General features: G+C 50.0%; 2 protein-coding genes across 4 annotated transcripts; one reads left to right on the top strand and one right to left on the bottom strand.

The window, feature by feature from the left end:
* Window positions 1-3,486: 3,486 nt before the first annotated feature.
* On the top strand, window positions 3,487-18,432 carry DCTN2 (dynactin subunit 2). The gene is made up of 14 exons (XM_079773737.1): window positions 3,487-3,667; window positions 4,544-4,612; window positions 13,540-13,636; window positions 13,811-13,872; window positions 14,206-14,304; window positions 14,547-14,707; window positions 14,908-15,058; window positions 15,845-15,910; window positions 16,124-16,162; window positions 16,338-16,415; window positions 16,510-16,581; window positions 16,819-16,921; window positions 17,018-17,109; window positions 17,992-18,432. The coding sequence occupies exons 1-14, from the start codon at window positions 3,632-3,634 to the stop codon at window positions 18,076-18,078; spliced, it is 1,212 nt and encodes a 403-aa protein (XP_079629863.1). The 5' UTR covers window positions 3,487-3,631; the 3' UTR covers window positions 18,079-18,432.
* Window positions 18,433-19,345: 913 nt separating this feature from the next.
* Window positions 19,346-25,818, bottom strand: MBD6 (methyl-CpG binding domain protein 6). Of its 3 annotated transcripts, none has more exons than XM_079773734.1 (13): window positions 25,533-25,818; window positions 24,459-24,521; window positions 24,172-24,308; window positions 23,774-23,876; window positions 23,501-23,663; window positions 22,266-23,318; window positions 21,433-22,094; window positions 21,010-21,163; window positions 20,660-20,829; window positions 20,141-20,554; window positions 19,990-20,057; window positions 19,705-19,768; window positions 19,346-19,562 (listed from the first exon to the last, which is right to left on the bottom strand). In XM_079773734.1, the coding sequence occupies exons 3-13, from the start codon at window positions 24,282-24,284 to the stop codon at window positions 19,488-19,490; spliced, it is 3,039 nt and encodes a 1,012-aa protein (XP_079629860.1). In that variant the 5' UTR covers window positions 24,285-24,308; window positions 24,459-24,521; window positions 25,533-25,818; the 3' UTR covers window positions 19,346-19,487. The 3 variants fall into 3 exon arrangements, with proteins under 3 accessions (XP_079629860.1, XP_079629862.1, XP_079629861.1); XM_079773736.1 differs by having other exon boundaries at window positions 19,990-20,042; XM_079773735.1 differs by lacking the exon at window positions 25,533-25,818 and adding an exon at window positions 25,200-25,459.
* Between the last annotated feature and the right edge of the window lie 355 nt (window positions 25,819-26,173).

Here is a 26,173-nt window from a genome sequence, read left to right as displayed (position 1 = left end):
GGCGCTCTGCCTCTCCGCCCCTCGCGCTGCAGCGCCGCTCTGCGGGCCTGGGCGGGGCGGCGGCCGAGGAGAGGGGCGGGGCTTCCCTCGCGCGGGGATGTGGGGGCCGCTCCAGGTCCATCACCCAGGTCCATGGCACCTTTCCTCCCCTTTTGCCTCCTCTCCTCACCCCTAACTCTCGAAGATAACCTTGTCCTCACCCCTTCCCTGCCCAAGTTACTCACTGCATCCCACATCCCTAACCTGTCGGTCCCTCCCGCAGACTCCACCCCTCTGAAAGGAATAGGGGTCTGGGGAGGGCCTGTAGCCTGTCTAGGGAAGAGAATCAAGAGCACTTCCAGCCCCCTTTACTCCAGGGCATCCTCCTCCCCGTCACAATCCTCTCTCCTCTCTCCTTAGTCCCTCTCCACACACCCCAACCCACTCAACCTTCAAGGGCAGTGGCCTATACCCCCATGGAGATGGCTGTCCAGGTCCCATTTTTTCAGAGAAGAGTATCAGAGGTTTGGCTATTCCCTTCCCCTCTGCATACAGGGTGCAGTCTACTACCAGTATGTCCCCAACATACATTCCTTTTTGTTGTTGTTGTTGTTTTGTAATATATTTTTATTGATTTCAGAGAGGAAGGGAGAGGGAGAGAGAGATAGAAACATCAATGATGAGAGAGAATCATTGATTGGCTGCCTCCTGCACGTCCCCTACTGGGGATCGAGCACACAACCCCGGCATGTGCCCTGGCGGAAATCGAACCTGGGACCCTTCAGTCCGCAGGCCCATGCTCTATCCACTGAACCAAACTGGCTAGGGTTTTGTTGTTGTTATTAATCCTCACCCGAGGATATTTTTCCAGTGATTTTCTTAAGAGTGGAAAGGAGGGGAAGAGAGAGAGGAACATCGATGTTCCACATGGATTGCCTCCCTCACGTGCCCCAACCACGGCCAGAGATCCAGCCCTAAGCCAAGCCCAGCAACCGAGGTAAGAGGTACCTGCCCTTGACCAGAATCCAACGCAGGGCCCTTTAGTCTGCAGCCAAACCGGTGAGGTCCCAACATACATTCCAGGTCCTCGGTTTGAAGGAAAACAAGCTCCCATTCTGGGCTATCAGAATTCAAGAGCAGATAAAATTTTCATTTTTGCCTCATAGGTTGGGCCTGGAATGAAAGTGGGCAGCAGTAACTTTTGCAAGAGAAAGGGAGTCAGAAAGCAGTGAAGGAGGGGTGGCGATGGGGTGGGTAAGGCCAGTGGGACTTTAAGAGAGGACTTCTGGGGTAGACTTCTGAATTTGTGTTTTAGGCAGGTTTTGACACCTATTTGAGTGTGTTTCCTGTCTCAGTTACTACTGGACAGAGTTCTAACACCTCAGGCCTTTCTTCTTTTGTTTCTCCCCCTTCCCTCTCTGTTTCTCCCACTTCTCTGGAAAAAAAAAAAAAAAGCCAAGCCTAGAGATTACTTGTCCTTCCTGCCCTTAGGTCAGACTTCTGCTGCAGCCCCTGGGCAGAACTATCTAGAAGCTGGCCAAATTGATTTTTCTCCACATCACAGGCCTCGGCTGGCCAACAGAGTTAGACTGCAGGAGTTGAGGCTCTAGGCCAAGAGGAGGAGCAGGGTGATGGAAGAAGGGAGGAGGGGATAGAGGTTCTGCCTAACAATTGTCTAAGGTCACTTAGACACTATGAGGGAAGGGGAGAGAATGATGGCCTGGCCAGACAAGACCTAACCATTCAGAATTCAACTGGGAGAGTTTCCAAAATTGGGCCTATACCTCTAACCCACCTTGAGTCTTAAGGAAACTGAAGGGGAAGGGTTCAGAATACTAAACTGGATAGGAAGGCAAAAGGACTATGAAGAAAGAGGGATAGAGGCTTTGGAAGGAGCCAAGGGGGTATGCATAGAATGACAATGAGTTCCAAACTCAGGAAAATAAACATCTCTCTAGTCACTTTGTCTGTCACTATTTCTAAGTTTTGCAGCATCCTGAAAGCTTAGGGTATATCCTGGGAAACAGCCCAACCTCAGGCCCCCAGGAGCTCCAGCGTGGCATCCTTAAGTAAAGGAGTTTCAAAATGCTCGTCCATGGAGGGTCATTGGTCAGAGACAAAGGTTTATGGGTAAGGACCCCCCGCCCCCTGCAAAAATAAAACACACACACAGTGTGATTTTTCATAAAGCAGAATTTATTCTGAGAGTATGTCCTTCTTACTTTTCTGCTAAGGAATGATGGCAATAGTAAATAGATTTTCTTCCCTTTAATGTACTTGGCAAAATGAAAAGGTAGCAATACTATGTTTATCCTCGCAAAATTTTGTTGTTCTTGTTTTAATTTTCTTGAACTGTCAAATTCAAAGCTCTGAAACCAGTGAAGTGGCTAAGAGCACAGAGGGTGTTCGGACATAGAGCCATCACTTACCTACGAACTTGGATAGGATTGCCAGATTTGAAGAAAAATAAAACAGGAAAATCAACCCGGCCAGCGTGGCTCAGTGGTTGAGCGACGATCTAAGAACCAGGAGTTCACAGTTCGATTCCCGGTCAGGGCACATGCTGGGGTTGCGGGTTGATCCCCAGTGTGGGGCATGCAGGAGGCAGCCGATCAATGGTTCTCTCTCATCATTGGTGTTTCTATCTCTCTCCCTCTCCCTTCCTCTCTGAAATCAATAAAAATATATTTCAAACAAGCAAACAAAAAACCAGTATAACCAGTTAAATTTTAATCTCAAATAAAAAACTAATATCTATTGTGCTATTATGTCCCAAATATGGTATGGGACACACTTATACTTAAAAAGCCTATTGGGCCCAGTCAGGGTGTGGCTCAGTGGTTGAGCTTTGACCTATGAACAAGGAGGTTGCAGTTTGATTCCTGGTCAGGGCACATGCCAGGGTTGCAGGATCCATCCCCAGTGGGGGTGTGCAGGAGGCAGCCTTCAATGATTCTCTCTCATTATTGATGTTTCTCTCTCTCCCTCTCCTTTCCTCTCTGAAATCAATAAAAACATTTTTTAAAAAGCCTATTTATTGTTTATTTCAAATTTAATGAGGCTTCCTGTATTTTATGACAGTCCTAAATTGGGAAGATTACTTACCTTTTTCATTCCCAACAAGACTGAGCCTTTATTAAAGTTTATTTGTTATCTTTGTTTTTGGAGTCCTGGCTGTGTCACAACATGCCTAGTTGTATTACTTTTATCTAGTCATTTAATTTCTGGGGAGTCCAAACTTATTTATCTGAAAAACGGGAATTAGAAAAACTCTTTCACAGGTTTGATGTAAAAACTAAAGAAAATAGGTTGGATGAAATAAAAAGCGCGTTACTGTCATCGTCCGCCAAAGCCCCAGTGGGCCAAGACTACATATCCCATAATCCCAGTCAGCGTCCTCGCATTACCTCATTCCCTGGCCTTGTTCTCGCCAACCCCGGCCTCTACAGGGGTGTGGTAGCGGGCTGTTCTCGCGACTTTTGCTTTATCCTCCTGTGCTACAGCTGTCGCGAGACTTCCTACTCCTCCGCCTCCTCCGCCACTCCCTCTGCCGCCGCCTTAGCCCGGGACCCGGACCCAGCCTCTCCCCCACCCGAACTCCGGCCCCGGTTTCGCCGAGGCCCCGGTCCCCCAAACCCGCCTCGCCGCCGCCATGGCGGACCCTAAATACGCCGACCTTCCCGGCATTGTGAGTACAGGGCCGGCCTCGGCTCCCTAGAACCGCGCCCCCGACCTCCTAAGGACCCCCAGCAGGCACCAACCTGTGACCCTCCCGTCTGCAGCCCCTGCACCACCCCCACGGCTCCCGCCGCTCGCGCCGGACGAGCCGCAGCACCTTCCGGCCTCCTCTGATCCGACTGGGCCAGGCCTAGGTCGGCCTACCAGGTCCCTCTTCCGGCAGCCGCCGGTTTCTCGGCCCAGAAATCGTCTCCGGGCCCTTACCACTTGGCCCGAGTGTTTCTACCACCCGTGTCAGCACCACCCGTGTCTCCCCAAATCTTCCCATGAGCCTCCCAGCCCCACCCCAGACACACATATCAGGCCACTTAGTGATGGTCTTCATCCTGCCAAGGACCAGGTGACCGTGCAGAACCCTTGTGCTGGATGGAGAACTCTGTCCCCCGCACGTGCGGGCATGTACCCTCTTTTGTGCTGCCCTGGCTGCATTCTCGGGTTGGGGGCTGGGTTACAGGACCTAAGGTCCTGAGTCACTCTCAACCCTTGTGCCAGCGTAGTGGTGTACAGGACCTAAATCGAGGACAGCCCTTTTCCTGCTGATGACATAACGATTGCCAAGGACCCATGCCCTTTCAGATTCAGGGTAACGTCTTGGTCATCACTTACACTTACCATTTACCATCAAGTCCCACTTGTCTCCACTGTCACCCCAATCCCTCTAAGTCTAAGACATGGGAACTGCCGTTAACTGGGCAGGTGGAAGAGAAGGGACAGGATTCTGGTATCACAGCCTGCCTTCTCTGTTAACTTGTTCAAATGGAATAGGGTCAGGGGTGTTGGTGGATGCTGTGTGATGAAGTCAGGTGGTCACTGCTTCTACCCGCAGGCCAGGAACGAGCCAGATGTTTATGAAACCAGCGACCTACCTGAGGATGACCAAGCAGAGTTTGATGCGGTAAGACTATGTGCTGCCTCAGGACTCCTCTGGACTCTGACCTCTCCCCCAGGCAGGCCCTTTCTCTTTTCTGGGGAGCCACCGCAATAAGCGGGTATGCCAACCCAGCCTGGGTGGTGTGCTGGTTGCAAGGCCTTGGCGGGCTTGCCGCCACCAGTGAGCAATACCAGGAAGGAGAGTCAGATCAGTGGAATTCCACCTAACAAGATCTGATCCTTGGCCTTTGAAATAAAATTGAAATATCTCAAAACATTTAGGTTTGGGGCTAGTGACTCCTAAGCCCCCTGCATGCTATTCCATGGTAATGAATCATGAAGCTTGAGCTTTTATAAACTGCTTAAGGTTAGGTCTAGGCTTTCTAGTTCATAAAATATTTCACTCAATATGTGTTTGTTAGTATCCTACCAAGAGCTAGACTTTGAAGTAGAGAGGAATACCCTTTTATATGACTGTCCAGTATCTGTTGGGCAAAGAGTAAGAAAATTATTTGGAGACTGAAGAAAGATAAGGGACCTGGTCAGAGCAAAACAAATTTGAGGAAGAACATAAATTTTTTTCATCAGTAGAGGTGAGGCCCTGTAGCTCTTTCAAATCCAAGAAGAACTCAGGAGGAAGGAATTAGCTGTGGACACATTTTAATGAGGGGAACCACTTAGCATTGTTTATTGAATTTGTTCATTAGGTGTTTATTTTTATTTTTGGTGCAATGCAAGGAAGAAATGCACTTGCTCTCAAGAGTCACTCAGACTAATGGGGGAAGTTAGGATACATATAGGAAACAGAAGAAAAAACAAAATTGAGTGAATAGAAATCAACATAGTGAAAAATTCTGTATGTAAGTGCAAAGGGGAACAGAGATTTGTTACCGTGTCTTACAGGATGTGTTTTAGTTTCTATTATTTCCAAAGAGAGCTGGGCTAGGGTCATGTGGATGGTGTGAGATCTCAATAAAGTTGTGACCAAGAGTCAGCGGGAACAGGCTCAATGTGCGTTTCTGTAAGTCCTGTGGCTATGTCTGTGGGGCTGTTAGTTCTGGAGAATGCTGGTTGCTGGCTTACAATGTATGGCTTGGCGTACTCACTTATTCCTTATTTGATTTCCCCTATGTGGAAGTGGTTCCTGCTTTGTGGGGAACACCTTCCCTGTCCCCTCTCTCAGTGTTATTGTGGCTTCTGTACTTGCTGGCATGTTAGTCTGTCCCCCAAGACTGAGTATCTGGAGATAATGTAGATGTCATTGCTTAGGCACCTACATATGCACCTGTCAGTCCAAGAGGTATACTATTAGGAAGCTGTCTCTGACCTCACAGGGCTGGAATGTGTATGCTGAGGGCTTCACTCTACTGCCACAGTTCAGATACTGCTCAACTCTGGCCTAGACCTCTACCTGTAAAACATCAACCCTTCATGGTGAGATAATGAATGGAACTTTGTCCCTTTGTCACTGACTTTGATACAAACAGGTAGCCCCCTTTCCAAACCAAAAAACACATTGTAATTTTCCTTTTGAAGGTAATGGGATATCTCTTAATAAAAAGAAGATGACACCCATTCCAGGCATGGAAGAACCTGAATGTGGAGCCCTGATTGGCTGTTTCTCCCTGCTGAGCCTGAACAGTATATTTTAGTAACATCTAATGGGGAGAGAGGGTACCATAAGTATTCTTTTCTTGTGGCACATTGCTTAGGATGCGGTATAGAAGTGTATAGGATCTGGATGGTGAATATTCCATCATTTAAGCCCCAGCTAAATAACTCTCACTAGGGAGGAGTGAGAAGGGTGGGGAGACCTTTACTATAGGAGCCTAGGGGTGGCTACTGAGATGTTTCCTGATGTCAGCTAATGTCTTTGGCTCCTGCATTTCCCTGTGGGCCTTAGGAGGGCAGCTTTCGGTAAGTCAGCTGAGTAACGGTTCTGCCACTGCTCTTAATACTGACGTAAATGTGCAACTTGAGGAGCAGTGTGTGGTACTTAGATAATCCAGAAACCTCATGTCCATGAGACTTGGATTCTCACCAGTGGCCTACCTCCTCATCTACCCTCCTAAGACCTAGCACAGGTGACAGTGCATATTACCATTATTGTGACTGAACCATGAGGTTTTCGGTAACCTTCAACTTTAATTTTATTGGTTTTTAAAATAGATTATATAGGCACATAGAACAAAAGTTTCTCTTCTCACCACTGTCTGCACCATTCAGTTCCCTTCCCTGGAGACAACCAATATGACCAGTTTCAAATGGAACCTTTTGGGCATCTCCAGATTTTTATTGGAAGGAATAATCAGCCCTAGCTGGTTTGGCTCAGTGAATGGAGTTTTGGCCTGTGGACTGAAGGGTTCGGTTTCGATTTCAGTCAAGAGCACTTGCCCAAGTTTTGGGCTCAATCTCCAATAGGGGGCGTGCAGGAGGCAGCCTATCAATGATTCTCTCTCATCATCGATGTTCTTCCTCTCCCTTCCTCTTTGAAATCAATAAAAAGGAATAGTCAGAGAGGGTTGATCCTCCCTGTCTTTTAACCTCCTTCCTCTGTTTGCTCCACTGTAGAAGAAATGGGGCTGCCTAAGGAAATAATGTCCTGTAATATTTCAAGATTGTAATTGCTGGTTTAACTTAAACATAAAAGTTTTACAATTCTAGGACAGTCGTAGAAGGTTTTTTTTGATGTTGTTGTTTGTTTTTTAAATATATTTTTATTGATTTTAGAGAGGAAGGGAGAGGAAGAGAGACATAGAAATATCAATGATGACAGAGCATCATTGATCAGCTGCCTCCTGCACACCCTCCACTGGGGATAGAGCCCACAACCCAGGCATATGGCCTAACAGGGAACCGAAGCTGTGACCTCCTGGCTCCTAGGTCGATGCTCAACCACTGAGCCATGCCGGCCAGGCCATGGGTTTTAATTTTGGTAAAGATGATTCTGAATTTCCTACTATCCCTTTAAAAATGATTTTAGTAGGAAGTAAAGTATTCTCAAATGAATGTGCCAGAAAACTACAGGCTAGCCCCATCTTCCTCAATCTGGGAGGATCTTCTCTCTGCATTTCAGACACTCTTGGGTTTATTGGGATGATGGGCTTGTTTGGAAACTTTTCTTAAAATGTCTTGTCTAGAAAGCTAATTCCCATCTGGAATTCTATCTCTCCTGGGCCCATAGCCTGCCTTGGGTTTGTGAGGCATTCTGCTCATGACTTTTGAACTGCTGGAACAAGGAGAGTAAATTTATTTTTTTGAATATATTTTTATTGATTTCAGAGAGGAAGGAAGAGGGAGGGAGAGAGAGAGAGAGAGAGAAAAACATGAATGACAAGAGAGACTCATCAATCAGCTGCCTCCTGTATGCCCTCCACTGGGGATCAAGCCCGCAACCCAGGCATGTGCCCAACCAGGAATCAGACTATGACCTCCTGTGTTCATAAGTTGACGCTCAACCACTGAGCCATGCCAGCCAGCCAGCCAGCCAAGGGGAGTAAAATTAGAAAACCTTACTGGAAGTAGGATTTGGTTTCTCCCTTTATGCCATAGCTATTCTCAATGCCATGTGAAAGGGGGGAAAGTGACCTGCCAAAGTTCGGGGGGGCCCTGGCAGAGGCTTCAGTTTTCCAAAGGGTAGGTACTGCTGGACACTGCACCAGCCTGAAATGACAAATAGTAGGTTCTCTTCCTTAGAGTTTGGGGTATCATAGAGTATGCTTGATTGTGTTCATTGACTGTTGGCGCACTTGAACTTACCTGAGTTTTTCCTGATGCTTCCCCCATCCTCCCTCCTCACCACCTTGCCTGGACACTAGTTTGCACAAGTAAGACCATTCGATGCTTCTTCTCTGCATGTTTTTTTCATCTGCCATATCGCATGCAATGCTCTGTCACTGTGCTATTGTTATAGCTAATTTAAATTCTAATGAGTCCCTCGCTGGTCACTAAGGGGCCTGCTGGCCTTATGTTTAAAGATCAAAAATCAAGGATTAGAAGCACAATGATGATCCATGAATCATTGTCTCTTCCTCTTGGGAGGTCTGCAGAATAAAACTGTCCAATGGAGGATGGGATAGAAACATGGAGGCTAGGAATGCTTTGGCACATAAGGCATTTAGGAGCTAGAGGTAGAAGGGGGTTGCCTTTCTCAGACTGAAATGGAGTTAAGAGAAAAGGAATGACTAAGCTATTCCAAACAGGGATGAAGAACAAGGGGAACAGCACAGCCCTCACTTCTTAGCTGTCTGTGGATTATGCCTGGAAAACTCATTTTAATATTCTGTGCTGAGCCCTTAGAGAAAGGTAAATTGGATAGGAAAAATGGCATTATATGCTAATTTTAAGGTAACAACTTGGATTATTTGTGCTTTCATGAGTCTTTCTGTTTCTGTACCCCTCCTTTAGAAATGGATGGTTGCTCAGCACTATGTTGGTCCATCCTGGACAGTTCTATTCTACAGTACTATCCATGCTCCTTGTCTTCATGGTTCCAAAGTCCCTCTGGCTGCAGAGTTGGCATAGAGCCTGAACAGGCTCAGAGAGCAGCAATGGCCTCTCCCCCTATCTGATCTAGAACCTCAGGTTTTGCCTCTAGGCACAGCCATTTAGCCAAACAGCTCTGGGGAGTCTGGGAGTTCATTAGTGAGAGGGATTGGGAATCATGTACCAGATAAGCTAGTACCTGGTATTAGGGCACTTAGAATTTTCCAATCAAGGTGGCTGAGTGTAGTAGGTTTCCATGGTGACTGTACTATTCCAGGTTACAGGAATTATGCTTAAAATCTCATCATTCCTCATAGGACAGATCTGGAAGTGGCATATATTGTTTGCAAACTAATATGCCATTTTCCTTTGCTTTGATTTTTCTGTCCTCCCCCATTCTGATTGTTCTTCATGATTTGAACTTGACTTATGGCCCATTGTCCTCTTTTTCTCCTTGAGTTTCTCCCAAACTGATTTTAGCTTGGTGGGGCAAGTAAGAGAAATGTGTAGTGTGTGTGCCTCCCCTCGTTTTGCATGCGTGCAAATGTGAGTGCATACACCCACTCTGTAGAGACATCCCAGCCTAGACCACAGGACCCAGGTTCATCCTACCCTGAGCTCAGAGAGGAGTCTTTGCTAGGGTGGACCCTGGCATCAGACAGGCAGTCTGGAGAGGTTGAGGTTCAGGTATATTTAGCTGAAATCTCTGGAGCAGAAGCATTTGACCCTCCGCACTTCTATCTACCCGTCAGTAGAGCTCCTGGAGAGGCAGGGTGTACAGCTAGATTCCCCTTCCTGGTAGTTCTTTACCAGTCTTGCCTGGAAATGAGATTCTTATCTATGTGGCCTGGACTAAAATAAGGCCTCTTTTAAATACTCCCACCTTTCCCCTTTGTCTACCCTCCAACCCCTGTGAATCTTGTGAATAGAAGAAACCTGTTCTGCACATGGGCTGGTAGCTGTGAATCTTGGTGTCCTCTGCACTCTTTGTGCTAGCACATCATGGCAGAATTGCTCTGGATCCCTCCAAGCTGCAGGGTGAGCTACCCATCACTCAAGAAGTAATCAAAACGGACTACACGAGGGACCAGGATCCGCCCTGTGTCGTTTAGCAGCAGAGAAAGAGAATGGGGCTTCATTTAGGTGATTCGTATTTCCCTAAACTCACCATCTGTACCTGACATATTTTATTCTGCTAAACCTAAAATTATACCAGACGACCCACATGAGCACTCTCATTGTGACTGATTCAGTCATCCAAATGCCTGATTCTTCTACACTAGAGAAACCAGGGGACAGAAAACTTAAGCCATGAACCCCTCCCTTGAGAATTAGGGACCCTCAATCAGTGCAGGTCCTCAGAATCTCCATAGCCCAGTGATGGCGAACCTATGACACGCGTAGCCATTTCTGATGACACGCGGCCGCATGCCGAGGATGAAACATTTGCTGCTCCTGAGGATGAAACTTTTGCGACTAGAGTCTTGGAGTTAGTTTTTTCCTCAAAGTGACACACTACCCGAGTTATGCTCAGTATTTTGGCGAAGTTTGACACACCAAGCTCAAAAGGTTGCCCATCACTGCCATAGCCTCTGCTTCACATTGCCATTTCTACAGCTTCCCCTCCACCTCAGCCTTCTTTCCCCCACTTCCCTATTCCATGCCACTAGCTTGCAACATCTAACTACTAGTTCTCAGATGATCCTGAATTGCTGCTGTTACTGGCAAAGCTTCATGACATCCTCATCACCAGAGAGGAAAGGGACCCAAGCTCTTCTTTCTTCTGGGGGTATGTGACAACCCGAGCTGAAATTTCTTGGCCCCCAAATTTTGCTAGGCTTCCCTGGGCCCTGTGGTGCAGTGTGTTTGAAGACTGTCATGTAGTGCATGTGACAATTTGCTAATAACAATTTTGTCTTTTTTTTTTTCCCCCCTCCCTCACCCCCATTTCCCCACTCCTTTTCCTTTTAACTCTTGATTTTCTCACCTCTGGGGAAACCACAAGGAGCTGGTAAGAAGCCTGACCTTTCATCTGCTTTTTAGTGGGGTGTGCTGTGATGGGCAGTTGTTTTTCTGTCCTTTTGTCTCTACCAAATCTTTCATCTATTCAGCCCCACCCCAGCTGACAACCTTTTCCCACCTCACAAGTCACTGTAATGACACTGCCCCCAACTCATGCCCCCAGATCTCTGAGACACTGTGGAGTAGGTGCCACTGGAGGACTGAAGTGTTCTGCCCACCTGTCTCCAGGGCCACACCCTCAGAGGGCTCCTCAGGGGTGCCAGTGTCAGGCAGCCCTCCTGACCCAGGACATGCTTCTGTATCAGGAATAGTGAGGTGAAAGCATTGTCCATCCCTCTTACTGTCCAGAACCTCTGAAACTCACAGTTCTGTGTATTTACCTTTCTTACTCCACCCCTTCCCTATTTTTAGGAAAGTAAATAAGAAAGTAGGTTCTCTGCACAGTGCCTGTCCCATAATAAGGGTTTAACAAAATGGAGCTATAATTTCTTTCTTTGGTCTGTAGACTATATCTCCCATTCCTCTTTTTAAGAGGATTTTTTTTTAATGGGTTTCTACTTCATGGGCCTTGATTAGGGCACTCACAAAGAGGAGTGGCATATTACTGAGTGTCAACTTTAAGAGAATATCGTTGTCTTTCCTGAGCATGAGTCCTTCTCAGACACTTTACTTATAGAGGCTAGAGACCACACAGTTATTTGGCTGGTGGGTGCTTGGGCCATAACATTTCAGAGAAGATTAAAGAGATAATAATTTAGGACTCAGTTGTCTTTTTCCCCTAGGCCCTTGCATATGGGACATTGAACCCTTTTGTTTTCCCTTAATCTTTAGCTCTTGTCCCTCTGCCCAGCACTTTCCTGAAGAAGAGGGAAATATCAAAGTTGATAATTTCTCCTTACCCCCTCTCTTCCCTTATTTTTAAAGCTTCCACTCACACTGATTCCTTCTTTAATAGCAGACCGGAGATGAAGGATGGAGCTTTTGTCTGCTGCTTTTTCTCCATCTGTGTCTCTTTATCACCATCATCCCCCAACCCCTCAATACCCACAGGCAGAGATTCTGGGTCCTGGCTGCATATTAGAAATATTAGCCTAAGTAGCTTTTAAACTGACCTACTGCACTGGCCCTACCCCAGAACAATAAATCAGAAGATACAGAGGTGAGCCAAGGCCTCTTTTTCTTTCTAATGTTTTAAAAAATTGGTTTGAGAGAGGAAGATGATTGTTCTACTTATTTATGCAGTCATTGGTTGTTTCTTGTATATGCCCTGACCAGGGATCAAACCCTCACCCTTGAATCAATCCTTCAACCTTGGTGTATCAGGATGATGCTCTAGGCCAGGGCCTAATATTTTCTAAGTGATTCTGTTGTGCAGCCAGGATTGAGAACCATTATTCCAGTTAAAGAAAAGAAGACTTACTTTGTCTTCCTTCTGTAGAAGGTGGAGGTAGCATCCCCCCAAAAAAGGACTCCTGAGTCTTCTCCCCCCACCTTCAGTAATGTAGTGAGTGCTGTCAGACTGCTGACAATTGAAGGACAGACATGCAGTCTGAGTGCCCAGTCTTGGTGTAGTTATTGGAATTTGAACAGCCAGGAGATAACCAGTAAGGAGGGAGCCTCTCTGCCTCAATTTCTAGAGTAAAACCTCATTCCCTTTCTTTACCATGTCCCCCGTTTATGGGGTAGCTTCAGTGCTTAAGAGCCAGCAGAGGTCAGGGGGGGCTAGAGCTGGGGCTTCTCTTGGAATAGATGCTGGATTATCTCCATTTCAGGACTTGTCTATGGCCCTTGCCCATAGGTATTCTTGGCAAGCAGATACTGCTTCTGCTTGTTGCTTCTAAGATGTCCCTTAAAAAATAATACAGTGAGTTCTTGCCTGTCTCTCTTCCCCTGAATTCCCTGACTTCATGGCAGCTTAGAAACAGAACTTTCGGTCAGGCCCTTTGTCAGCCAACCTTCTTTTTCTATCAGAGAGCTGATGTCTTCCCTTCAGCAGCATATTCAAGTTCTAATATTCACCCTTAGAGTTGGTAGCTTGATTGTCTGTTATTCCACCTCTTTTCCTCTAGCAAGAATGGAAGTTAGCTTGAAAATGGACTTCCTCAGCAGCAAGGACATTTACTTTTGGTAAAAAGTAAAGGTTAAAGGAGGTCAGGTTCATTTCTTACCCTGAATGCATGGTATGTGCCAAAAAACTGGGAGGGCCCAGTTGGCTGGGGCGGGGGAGTGGGAGAGGCTGTGCTTCCTCTGTTCCCAGTTGAATCAGGGTGTTAATGTTTATACAACTGAGACTACAATTTACCAGGAAGCTTCCGTTTCCTAGGTCGAGCCTGGGTCAGCAGCTTGGAAAGTAGGAGCCAGTCTACTTATATATAGGGGGTTTTTGTGGGGAAGTTCTAGAGTGTGAATGAGACTGCCCAGCACCTGAACTACCTATTTCTGCAGGAGGAACTGACGAGCACAAGTGTAGAGCACATCATTGTCAATCCTAATGCTGCCTATGACAAGTTCAAAGACAAGAGAGTGGGGACAAAGGGACTTGGTGAGACTGGGCTGTAAATTGGCTGGGGGGAAGTCTGTCCTCAGGCCTTAGTGCCTTTTGCTTTGGGAAAGGGTCCCTCATAGAGATCCCTGGTGGAAACCTTCATTGTCACCTGAGACCATGACTGCCTTGGGCTTAGATCAGGCCCTCAATTTCATCTTGTTTTGTTGACAGATTTCTCAGATCGTATTGGAAAAACCAAGAGGACAGGATATGAATCCGGAGACTATGAGATGGTTTGTTGTGTGTGTGTGGATGGGAAAGGTACAGTGATCCTCTCTAGTAGGAGATCAAGGGATACCATCAGATTCTGAGTTTCTATCTGGTTGGGGGTCCCCAACCAGAGGGGATGGGGAAAGAGGAATCAAGCAGGATGCATTTGAGGATGCTTTATTCCTCTGCTGTTAGCTCTGGAGAGTCTCCAGGCCTCCAGGTATCTCAGTTCAGTAGGGTGTAGTAGATCCTGAGTTGGATGTAATACCCTTACAATTCAAGCCCAGGATTTGGATAAATTCTTGAGGTTCCCTGTAGTGGGAGGTATAACATCACCTTTTGTGCTTGCTCTCTAGCTTGGAGAGGGTCTGGGAGTGAAGGAGACACCCCAGCAAAAGTACCAGCGACTATTGCATGAGGTCCAAGAGCTGACAACTGAAGTTGAGAAAATAAAGGTAACTGTAAACTATCTTCTCCTCTCTCTGCTATGATTTATATAACAGAGGAGGAGCTCCCAGCAGGAGGAGAAAGATTCCCTATGCTCCTGGATCCAGGGGGCTGAGGTTTTCAGAGTTTAGGAATATACACGAATCTGTATTCAGTGCTATAGGTGACTTCCAGCCACAGCTGGGTCTTGACCCTTTTTTTTTTCTTAGTTCACTCTTGCCACCCTTCAACTGTCTACTTTTCGTACCAGACAACAGTGAAGGAGTCAGCCACTGAGGAGAAGCTGACCCCCGTGGTGTTGGCTAAACAGCTGGCAGCCCTGAAGCAGCAGCTGGTTGCTTCCCACCTGGAGAAGCTGCTGGGACCAGATGCAGCGATCAACCTTACTGACCCTGATGGAGCTCTGGCTAAGTGGGTGCTCTACTTGGTTGAGAAATCATTGCTAATTGGGGTGTAGAGGGACTCAGCCAGGTAGTGACAGGGCTATTAAGGGAAGAGGTGGCCTAGCGCGGTTCCTTAATGCTGACTACTCTGAGGTAGAATGAGAAAGAGTGGCTGGGCTGGCCTGCATCCTTCAAGTCGTGATATTATTACTTGGTCTTCTGACCTAGGCGCCTACTACTACAGCTGGAGGCAACAAAGAACAGCAAAGGGGCTGGTTCAGGGGGAAAAACCACAAGTGGGACCCCCCCAGATAGCAGCCTTGTCACTTACGAACTACATTCGAGGCCTGAGCAAGACAAGTTCTCTCAAGCTGCCAAAGTAAGTATGTATGTAGTGTTGGTTGGGGGCCCAAGGGGGAGGCAGGGGAGATGTGGCCCTAGAGACTTTGCTGCCTTCCTCCAAGGGATCAGTTCTTGGGGAGAGGGTGCTTCTGATCTTTTTAAAAATATATATATATTTCTTACTACAGAGAGGAAGGGAGAGGAAGAGATAGAAATGAGAATCAATTGGCTGCTTCCTATATGCTTCCTAGTGGGGATTGAGCCCACAACCCTGGGCATGTGCCCTTGACGGGAATCTAACCTGGAACCTTTAAGTCCGCAGGCCGACGCTCTATATCCACTGAGTCAAACCAGCTAGGGCGCTTCTGATCTTTTTTTTTTTTTTTAAATATATTTTATTGATTTTTAACAGAGAGGAAGGGAGAGGATAGAGAGTTAGAAACATCGATGAGAGAGAAACATCGATCAGCTGCCTCTTGCACACCCCCTACTGGGGATGTGCCCGCAGCCAAGGTACATGCCCTTGACTGGAATCGAACCTGGGACCCTTCAGTCCGCAGGCTGACGCTCTATCCACTGAGCCAAACCGGTCAGGGCAACTTCTGATCTTCTTGATGTCTCATTCTTCATGTTCCCCTCACCCATCTACTTTCAGTTGAGATTTTAAGATTATGACGGGATATATGTTCCTTGGAAAGGCATCCCTTGGTAGAGGGGAGAGCAGAGGGGACTTGCAAGCAGACAAGCAGAGAATAGCAGGATCTTACCTCTCACTGCAGCAGCAGGGAGGTGATGGCAAATCTCACCTCCTTTCTCCCCCTAGGTTGCAGAACTTGAGAAGCGCCTGACGGAGCTGGAAGCAACTGTACGCTGTAATCAGGATGCTCAGGTCAGGTGCTCTCCTATTCTTAGTCTTATCCTCACATTCTATACCCTCAGCCTGAGGTCCACAGCATTCCACAGAATCCTGGGAGGAGTCAGGAAAGGGCTTCAGTTCTAGGATCAGCCAGTGGGCTTCCAGCTAGAACAGGAAGGATGGGGAAAGTGGTAATCATATGGAGATAGTAGAATCACTGATTTCTTTCCTCCTTTTCCCCACCAGAATCCCCTTTCTGCAGGTCTGCAGGGAGCCTGCCTTACAGTGAGTGTAAAAAAGAACTGGAGTGTTTGGGTTACGAGGGGATATTGGGATCGGGTTGGAGAATTATTTTGAGGTCTACATCTATATATTAATTACTCCCAGTAGAATATTGGGTGGCCTCTTTCTAGTCTGATCTTTTCCCCTTTATGAAACTTGTCCCAACCCCCTCCCCCAGGAGACTGTAGAGCTGTTGCAGGCAAAGGTGAGCGCCCTGGACCTTGCAGTTTTGGACCAAGTGGAGGCTCGGCTACAGGTATTAAGTGGAGGACAAAGTGGATTACAGATCGCTTGGGACTTTGGAAGGCCTGGATGCACTTACCTATCAGCCTTAAAATCTGTGTTTGCAGAGTGTCCTGGGAAAGGTGAATGAGATTGCCAAGCATAAAGCTTCTGTAGAGGACGCAGATACACAAAGCAAGGTCAGGAAGACATCTTCCCCCATCTACCTACCCTTTCCTGCTTATGTTCTCTGAGTCATCCTGGTGGTAATGAGCAGTGAATCCTCAGGTGGCTGTCTTTATAAACCCGTGCCAACTGAGAAAGGGTAGTGCTTTGCTCTGTCCCCACCTAGTTAACCTCGCCCCACTCTAGTAAAGTCCATGTGTACTTCACTGACAAGTAGGCCAACTCCTCTGGGCCCTGTCCTGTCCCTCCAGGTGCACCAGCTATATGAAACCATACAGCGCTGGAGCCCCATCGCGTCCACCCTTCCTGAGCTGGTTCAGAGACTTGTCACCATCAAGCAGCTGCATGAGCAAGGTGGGAAGCATGTCTAGAGGAATTGGAAAATAGGCAACTTTTATTCCCTTTCCTCTTGTCTTTCATTCTAACCTCCCCCATACCTTTCTTTTGTAGCCATGCAGTTTGGTCAGCTCCTGACACACTTGGACACCACACAGCAGATGATCGCTAGTTCTCTCAAGGACAACACCACCCTCTTGACCCAGGTCTGTCCCGTTATTGGTTTGTTGCCTCCCTTCTTCAGACACACAGACCAGATTCTCCAGCTTTATCTCAGTGTTTTCTGCCTCAGCCCCTTTGATGGCATCGTTTGTAGCAGGGGCTTGGTTTGCATCTTCATACTGCTTTTCAGTGGTTGTGGAAACTTACTTAGCCTATGAACTTCTGTCTTGCCCTCTGGAAAATTATACCTATTTCAGAGTTATGTGGACTAGGTTAAATAACATGGGTTAATTGTTAGTTCAGTAAACATCAGCTTTTCCTCTGAAACCTACCCTTTCCCTCTGTAGTCTCAGTTTAGCTTTACCCTCTCTGGGTCCTCATCCAGGTACTCCTGAGCATAGTACATTGGAAGGAATATGGGCTTTCAAGTCAGGAGCTAGGCTCCAACCTGGTTTTGCCAATTCATTTCTGACTCTGAGCAGTGAGTTTCACCTTCTTCCTTCATTCTTTTAGCAGTGTCCAGCACATAGTGAGTCCTTGGTTTCTGTTGAGACACCGTTTTCAGTGCTGGGGGGAGGAGGAGCATTAAAGTTGAGAGACCAGCATCACAGGACCATCAAAATAAGTGAAAAAATTTACTTGGTATAATGTTCTTCCTCTGGAGCAATTTTCTAACTTTCAATCAGTAAACCCCTATTTCAGCAAAATCTTATTTGGCCCTTTTAAGAATCCTGCCTGCTTGGCAGACCCTGACCTAGGTCCTTGGTACTCCAAGAATAGTTTGAAAACTGCTGCTATAACCTCCCTGCTCTGAGGCCCATAAGCTGTGTTTCCATTTCATTTTGTCCTAAGAGAATTTCTTTAGGTCCTCATCTAGGTAAGCACCTGGAATTGACAAAGAATAAAACATCTCTATCACTTTCTAGGTACAGACAACCATGCGTGAAAACCTGTCCACAGTTGAGGGGAATTTTGCCAACATTGATGAACGGATGAAGAAACTGGGAAAGTGAGCCCCTTTGGGAGATGGAGAATAGGGATAATACCTACCCCTTTGAACTATGTTAACAGGTTACATAGGGTTTCCTCTTAATTATAACTCTTGCATCCCCATCCCATTTGACACTGGGAACAAATGGTTCTTCTTGCATGTGGGGTTTGTACCCCTCCTCTGATGACTGGAGTGGTAGCTGGGGATATTAGATGGTGGTCTCCCCTCAGGCCTTGGGCCCAGCCACATGCCAGCTCATGTCCAATACTGCTTTGTCCTGTGTGGGAAGGATTGGGTCTTGTCCTGCAGCACAGTTTCTGTGGCTGATTGTAACCCTGTACAACTGTTTCTGACCATTAAATGCTGTTGTACTCTGTGTGGCCTCTGCTGTGTTTCCTGGGGAAGAGGCAGCACTGAGACATTCATGGCATAATAGGCAGGCTAAGCTACTTTCTGTCTACTACAGGAGAGGGAGTTAAATTATAACCCGTTCATACCAAAGAACTAAGGAAAAAATGAGTACAGAGTCAGAGCCAGAGTTTCAAAATATTCTCATCTGTTAAATTAAGAGTATCTCCCATAGAAAAGCAGTGGAGGCCCCACAGGGCAAGTACAAAACAGAATTAAAACTCCCAAGGGTCTTGTCTTTACAAAAGAAAAGGCAGGAGGCAGCCCCTGGACAGCTGGTCATGCTGGCCGCTCCGGTTGGACCACGTTGCATAATCCTCAGTCGCATCATCACAACGTCTCTGAGCATTTTGATGGGGGGGAGGGGAGAAGGGGCAGTGTAGTGTGTATGGGGGGAGAGTCCCAGAGGGCTCTCTTTGCCCCCTTACCCCTTTTTTCTATCCCAGAGGATGGAAGCTGGCTACACCTTGAAATGAGGCTATGTGTTTCAAACCTGGGGACGGGGGTAAGAGAGGATCTGTGCTTTGAGCAACCTGAGCCAGAGACAGAGGGGTGTTGGAGAGGTGAGGGGAGGATGCATGATGCTTATTGCTTTGTACCTTTCACTGGGAAGGAGGACAGCAGCCAACAGTAGCTCACAGGTTTGTAAACTGAGCCTGTTGGCTTCAAGAAGGGAGGCAATGAAGTCGAATTAAATATAAAAGAGTCATTTGTGCAAAAATAACTTAAACAAATAAAAGACCTGGGGGAGGGGGTATTCCCCTTAGCCTGGTGGGGAGCGGGCCATATTACCCCCCCGCCCAAGGCCTTTTCAGTGACATGGCTTTGGGGGGAGGGGCAGAGCTTCCCTACCCCCTGCAATGGCTCAGGATGGGATTGTAGGGGAAGGGCTTGCATTTGTGCTCTGAGTGGGGAGTAGTGCCCCCACCCACTGTCCACAGGTGCAGGTGGCTGGCAGGGGCTCCCAAGGCTCAGCACTCAGCTTTCCCCAATCAGGGTCAGATCCAGCTCCAGGTATGGCTGCTATGGGGCCAGTTTCCTCCTCTTGTTTTTGGCAGGACGGCCAGGGCGGGCCCGGGGAGGCAGAGGGACAGCTGCCTATACAAGAGGGGAAGTCGAAAGAAGTGATCTAACAGTTAGGTATCAAGAAGTCTTTTATTTTCTCCCCACTCCTTTTAACCATTTTTTCCTCCTGCCTCATCCCTTATACATCCCCTCCCACCCACTGGTACACACTTACTCGGGTTGTGGGGCTGGGGTCCAAGGTAACATCCTGGCGGGAGATATTGCTGTTCCGGGTAGGGCTGCAATAAGGGGCACAGATGATCAGGAACACCTCCCCAAGCACCATGTGAATTTCAGAGTTTGGGTGGGAAACTTTCTACATTTGGACAGTAAAGGCATAGTATCCTTATTCATACTCAAATATTTGCCCTTTTGAAAACCAAGCTACTTCTCTTAGTCATTTCTACAAACCCAGTAAGAAGTGAGGAAAGGCCAAGATTGTGGTGGGCCCAATACTCACTTGTATTTTCTCCTCCGGCCTCGACGTGACTTTCTGACTACCCCTGGAGGCACCTGAGAAAAGATGGACTGTGTGTAGGGAAAGTTAAAAGGCAGCATGGCTACAGCCGTTCCTCAGAGCCCTTCAGCCAGGCCTCCGTCACTGCACTCACCTTAAGGTCCTCAGAATGGGGCCCAGGAGGGGATGGATCCTTGGGCTCAGCACCCCCTTCAGCCAGTTCCCCATTATGCTGCCAATGGTGGGTCCTTTTTGGGGACCGTTCCATTTGTCCATTGAAGCCTCCACGTGCCCCCCACTTGAGGGCTAATCGGCCAGGTTCCCGCCGGCTGCCAGGCTTTCGACCCCGGCCTGGCCTGGCCTCACCATTAATGCCCCTATGTCCCCCTCCTCCCCTCCGGCCCCGTTTCCCTGACCCCCTCCCAGTGAGCAGCTCAGGGACTGGGGGGTCGGGAGAACTGTGGGGTGGGGCTAAGGCACTGAGGGGAGGCCGAGCAGGCTCTGGTTCCAGGGCTGAGGTGGGGCTCTCGGGGGGCAGACAGGGGGCTTCTGGCTGCTCTGGAGGGATCTACAGGCAAAAAAATAAAATCTCAAGTCAGTCTGCTTTGTAACTCAGAATGCTTATTTCCAGTTTGGGAAAAAACTCATGACAAACATACCCCTAAACCCTCACCTGGAGACTTTGTAGCAGGCAGGCTAAGGGACTAGAAGCCTCTGAGAGGGGTGGAGGAGCTCCCCCCCCAGGGAGGAGCTGCAACCCCAATTGGCCAGAGAGAAGAGAGCCAGGAGGCTGCAACAGGCTGGGGAGGGCTCCAGGGCTGCTGGTCAGCGAAGACAGATCACCTGTTGAATTATAAAGTCAGGGGTCTCCCTAGGCAAACCAATTAAGTTGAACAAATCCTATTCTCTTAGGCTTTATCCAGTGGTCAAAGACTTTCTTCCTCAGTTCATCCACCTGCACCTCCCAATTTTTATTGCTTTTTTTTTCTTCACTTTCATACCAGAGTCTGCCCTCAGACTTACCCAGCAGGCTGGCACTCAGCAGAGGGCTAAGGAGTTGGGGGGGTCTCCCTGAGTTGGAGGGGGCCTTGCCCAGAGAGGAGGCTCCCAGGTCAGTAGTTGCCGTGGTGACACTGGAGGTAGGTGGTCCAGGTTGGGGGGCACTCAGGACACAGGGCTAAGGAGAAAGAATGCTTATAATACATGTGTAAAGTAGTCCATACATTTTTAGTACTTTCACATACAATCTGAAGCCTCACATGAAGTAGGCCACGCTTATTAAATACAGACCCAGTTCGTACAGCTATTCTACCCTTAGCCAAGCACTAAGCCTTCCCCAAAGGCCCTGAGGAAGAGCTCAACAGAAACCGGAAAGCCTTTGATTCCCAGCTCCCATCTCTGATTCTACCTCTTGTTCTGTCCCACCCAATCACCCCCTATCCTCACCTGAGGGGACGTCCCAGAGGGGGGATCCAGGCTGGCAGCCAGCAGCGCAGAATTTAAAGCTATGAGGGTAGGGGGGGCTGAAAGTGGGGGAAACAATAGCGGGGGCAGGTCTCCTAAACCTGAAAATGTCTCCCCACTTGGACCTCCAGCTCCCTCTGCAGACCCTTCCCCATCCCCAGCTGTGGGGCCCAGGGCCAACAGAGGCAGGAAAGAGGCTAGGAGGTTGCTAGGAGGTGCAGAAGGGGGTGGAAGGAGGTCTGAAGGGGGTGGTGGAAGCAGGGAAGCCACCAAAAGTGAAGGCCCTTCGGGCTCGCCTGGGGCTAGAGGAGGGCCAGGTCCCCCTGGTGGGGGTAGCAGGGACTCAGGGGGCGGTTGTCCCCCTCCCCCAGCCAGCATGCCAAATAAACTGTGGCTGAGTAATGGAGAAGGTGGAGGCTGCCCCAGACTCAGAGGGAGAGGCAAGGCTCCTAGCATCCCTGGGAAGCCAGCTCCGCTCAGTGCCAGGCCCTGCTCAGGGCTGGGGAAAGGGAAAGCCTCCCCACCAGCCAGGGGGGGCAGAGGGCAGGTGGTGCTCGCCCCCATCCCCAGTCCGTCAGATGGGCTTTGAAGTACAGGGCTGGGAATTAGGGGGGCTTTGGAGGCAGCTGGTGGGGCAGGGGCACCTGCAAAGGAAAAGAGAAAATTCAGCTCAAAGGAGACTCTTTATCCCAGCGTCCAAAGAGCCCAACCTCCCTGTCCCCAACCCAGAGTTCTAAACTCTCCCCTAGATGCCGTGGCTGCCTCTCTCCACCCCAGGGGAGGAAGGGCTCTACCACGCTCATTCAGTTACGTACCTGGCACACTGCTGAGGCTGCCACTGGAGGTCCCAGGCAGGGGGGAAAGGATGGGGTGCCTAGGCTGGGGAGGGCTCCCTGAGGAGAGGGCTGGGGGAGGAGGAAGGTGTGCATCTGACCCCAAAAGGTTAAAGCTTCCATCAGAGTGGGAAGAGCCAGGGGTGGGGAGTCCCAGAAGGGACAGCACAGAAGGGAGAATAGGCTGGGACGGCTCAGGGAGAGAAAAGGATTGGGGCACAGGAGCAGGGGCACGAGGACGGCTCCGTCTAGGGGCTTGAGGGCCTCCCCCTTCCAGCAATCGCAATACAGTTGGGGGTCTGCGGGGACGGCGCTGAGTGGGACGGGGTGATGATGAGTGGGAAGCTGAGGGTGCTGGGCCACAGGGCCTTTGGCCCTGTAAAGTGCTGGGAGGGGGGTGGGGGGGACGCTGTGCCTTGGCCGCTGCAGAGAGTAGGCTGCTAGCAAGGAAGGGGGGTGCCCCAGGGCCTTCGACCATGGGGGCCCCTCCCTGGGGTCCCAGGACCAGGGGCAGGTGCATAGTGGCTGAAGACACTGGTGGTTGAGTGGAAGGACCAGGGGGACCACGGGGAGCAGGGAGATTATTGCTTGGGGGCAAAGGAGGGGGTGTTAAGGCATCACTACAGTGGAAGAGAGGAGGATCTGAAGGTGGCGAGGAGGAGGCATGAGGAGCTGGAAGAGAGCCCAAGTCAGGGGGCACCAAGCTGGATCGGAGGGGTGCTCCCCAGTTGTATGAGGGGGCATTGAGGCTAATGGCAGGTGGAGGAGGTGGAGCTGGAGAGGGAGCATTGCCCCTTGGGAGGAAACAGGGACTGCTGCTGTTTCCAGAGGGGACTGGGTCAGGAAGCCTTGGCGGTGGGAAGAGCCCCCCAGGGCCTGCTAGAGGGGGAAAGGCCTGTGGAACTGAGGATGGTTCTGGGGGAAGGGAGCCAGGACCCCCATTAAGTGGAGTTGTAGGAGGGACTCTACAGGGAGGGCGGGTAGAGGGGGGCCCTGGGGACACAGTGTGGAACATTTGGGGGCTCGCTCCCTCTCCTGCAATAAATGAGAAATTACGGGTTAGCCTCAAAAATTCCCAACCTCCCTGTGCCCTCCTTTCACCAAGCCGCTCTCCACGCCTTCCTTCTTGATCCCTCCCATAAAGCTCTTCCCATCATTCCTCTTCCAGGCCCTTTAAGTTGTCCTCAGTTTTCTTCTATAAAGTAGAGAAGACTCACCAGGAGAAGAGTGTGAGCAGGTGGTCTCCATGCTGCGGTATAAGGTTGCCATGGCAACGGCTTTCCTTCGATGGTTGCACAGCTTGGTCATGTCTTCCTCTGATGCTGGCCCCACCCCAGCCCCACCCGGGGTCACCGGGGCCAAAGGGTCAAAGTTGAAAACCTGTGAGGTAGAAGGCATGGACAGGGACCCTGAGGGGATGGAATCTGTGACAAAGGCTACCATGGGCAGTGATTTGCATTGTCTCTAGGCTTATCCCTGTACTCTCTGACCTTGGGGACATTGAGTGGACACTCCAGACCGCACTTGCAGGTCCCATCGCTGAGGAGGTAGCTCCGGGTTTGCTCCAAGGAAGACAGCTCTGTGCCACTTGGGCTGGGAGAGGAAGGGTCGGAGAGTATGGGGTTAGTTGACACTGAATTAGGAGACACTCCTAAATGACAGTTCCTTAGTCAAATACTTTCCTAGGAAGGGCAGAGGGTAAGGAATATGGGAAGAGATGGAGAGGGAGAGTAGATTCAAAGAGACAGCAAAAAGGCTGAGGAAGGAAGGAGGAACAGGAGCGCAACAGGGTACCAGAGATCTGAGCTTTGAGAGGTAGGGTGGGAGACAGCAATCGGGCAACTGAAGGGCCTGGGGATAGAATTCAGGGAACTCTGAGAATCTATACCTGATATAGAGCACAGCACCCTCACGAACACAGCGCTGCCAGCCGATGGGGACAGATGTGGCCACAGGGCCCCCAGGTCTGTCTGCTCCACTGCTCTCATTGCCCCCATTCATTGTGTGTAATCAGCTCCCACGTGCCTGATAACACAGACATCCATGGGCATTAGGAGGATTAAACGGCTGGGTACCTGAGGGAGAACTCCAGGAAGATAAAGGTTGTAGGGAGACCCTAGAGAGCTGGGTGAGAGAATGAGGGGGAACCCTTTGACATCCCACCACCATGGCTACCTGAACATCTCTGCAAACATTGTGGGGTCCAGTCTAAAGCCGGGCCGCCGGCTTAGCCCACACCTGCAAAACAGGAGAGAGAGGGGACTGTCAGGAATCTGCCCAACTCAAGAGAGCACAACAGTTCAAGATACTCTCAAGGAAAAGATCCTTAATGAAGTAAGTGCCCATAAAACTCTCGGATCTGCTGGCTGAGTCCACAATCAACCTTTTACATATGCAGTCCCTAGGTCAAAGCCTCAACTCCCAGGGACCAAGGCATCACAGCTCAATCCCTAGGCATATAAAGAGCAGGGTCCTATTGCCCGGTCAGAGACAGAAGACTTCATCCAGGAGTGTGGGCAAATTCCCTTAATGCCAGGCCAGTAGGAAGTTTCCCAGAGAGTCTGGCCCCTGCTGCCCCCCCCCCCCCCCGCCCCCAGGAAGATCATATAAAAAGTACAGATTGCCCCACAGGTCACTAGACCATTGCTGCCCAACTGCTTGTTCGGGTGGTACGAATAGAACTCGCCCCCACCATTGCTGATCTGGTTCATTTGGGTCTTAAGAAAGGTTGGAATCACAGCTCTGTCTTCTCCCGGGATCCCGAGAAGCTCCTGATTTCCTTCCAAGCCTAAGGCAAGGGGATTCAGCACCTCCTATCCACAGACTTCAAATTAGCTCCAACAGGGATTCTTCTCTAATATGTAGGGCCGCCCCTCAAACCTGCAAGTATCTCCCCAACCTCACCATCGCTCCTACCTCACACTGGTGGCTTCAAAACTTTCCCTCTCATAACAAGGCGCCCTGTCACCCAGCCTGCTTCCCTTCGCTTGGGGAGGAGGGGAAGGCGCATGAAGTAGGAAGGAACTTGGGGAGAAGGCGGGCGGAGGGTGGGCAAAGCACTGAGGGGAGGGAGGTGAAGAAGGCAAAAGTCAAGCAGTTAAGAGAGGGAAACGGTGGGGCAGGTGAGGGCGGGGGAGTGAGGATGAGGCCAGGGAAAGGGGCCGAGAGGACGCGGAGGGGGCAGAGGGTAGGGACTGGAGGGGAGGGGAGGGGGAGGGGCGGAAAGGGGGGGCCGGGCCCTGCACTCACCGCGGCCCATGGTTCGGCCGGCCCCGCCCTGCGCAGTTGCGGCCCAGAGGGTGAGTGGGAGGGAGTGGGAGGAGGGTCGGTGGAGCCCGAGCCTCCGGTACGGCCCCAGCCGGTCCTAGCAGGAAGCGCTGCCGCCGCCGCCGCCGCGGATCACCGAGCGGCCTCCCGCGCATGCGCCATGGGGGCCAGGGGCAGCCCTGGGGATTCCGTTCCCAGAAGGCACCGCGCAGGCTGCTGCCGCCGCCGTCGCTGCCGCCGCCACCGCCGCAGCCGCCGCCGCCGCCGCCGCTGCCCGGACGGGAGAGGGGCGGGGCCGGGCCCCCGCCCAGCGGACAACGACGAGCCAACAGGAGGGGCTGCAGTGCGCATGCGGGAGCGCGCCTCCCCCCCTCCCCCACAACCCCCCATTAATCCCCAAGAGAACAAACACCCCCCGCGGCCCCCCCGCGGAAGGATCTGAGCCTCTTCCCAGACCACTGGTGGCCAATCCCAGCCTTCCCCGGGGAGGGGCCCTTTCCAAACCCACAATCTGTTGGGGGGAGTCTGGATGCCAGGTCCGGGAGGGGCCAGACCCCAAAGATGAAAGTCGCGACTTGCCCTGCCCCGCCCCAAAGGCTTCCAGAGTAATGTGCTGGGTGGGA

The sequence above is a fragment of the Cnephaeus nilssonii genome (genome assembly GCF_951640355.1).
Source record: "Cnephaeus nilssonii genome assembly, chromosome: 6".
Classification (NCBI taxonomy): Eukaryota; Metazoa; Chordata; class Mammalia; order Chiroptera; family Vespertilionidae; genus Cnephaeus; species Cnephaeus nilssonii.
Note: the sequence above shows the minus strand (reverse complement) of the source record. Positions and strands in the feature narration are given on the sequence as shown.

Bases quoted from the DNA above. Each gene is read 5' to 3' on its own strand.
- MBD6 (XM_079773734.1), bottom strand. From the start codon at position 24,284: ATGAATGGGGGCAATGAGAGCAGTGGAGCAGACAGACCTGGGGGCCCT. The intron at 22,095-22,265 runs GTACGTAACTGA...TTTCCTTTGCAG, and splicing joins CAGCCTCAGCAGTGTGCCAG to GTGCCCCTGCCCCACCAGCT. The intron at 20,058-20,140 runs GTGAGTGCAGTG...CCCTACACACAG, and splicing joins CCCATTCTGAGGACCTTAAG to TCCATCTTTTCTCAGGTGCC.
- DCTN2 (XM_079773737.1), top strand. From the start codon at position 3,632: ATGGCGGACCCTAAATACGCCGACCTTCCCGGCATT. The intron at 3,668-4,543 runs GTGAGTACAGGG...TTCTACCCGCAG, and splicing joins ACGCCGACCTTCCCGGCATT to GCCAGGAACGAGCCAGATGT. The intron at 14,708-14,907 runs GTGGGTGCTCTA...CTTCTGACCTAG, and splicing joins CCTGATGGAGCTCTGGCTAA to GCGCCTACTACTACAGCTGG.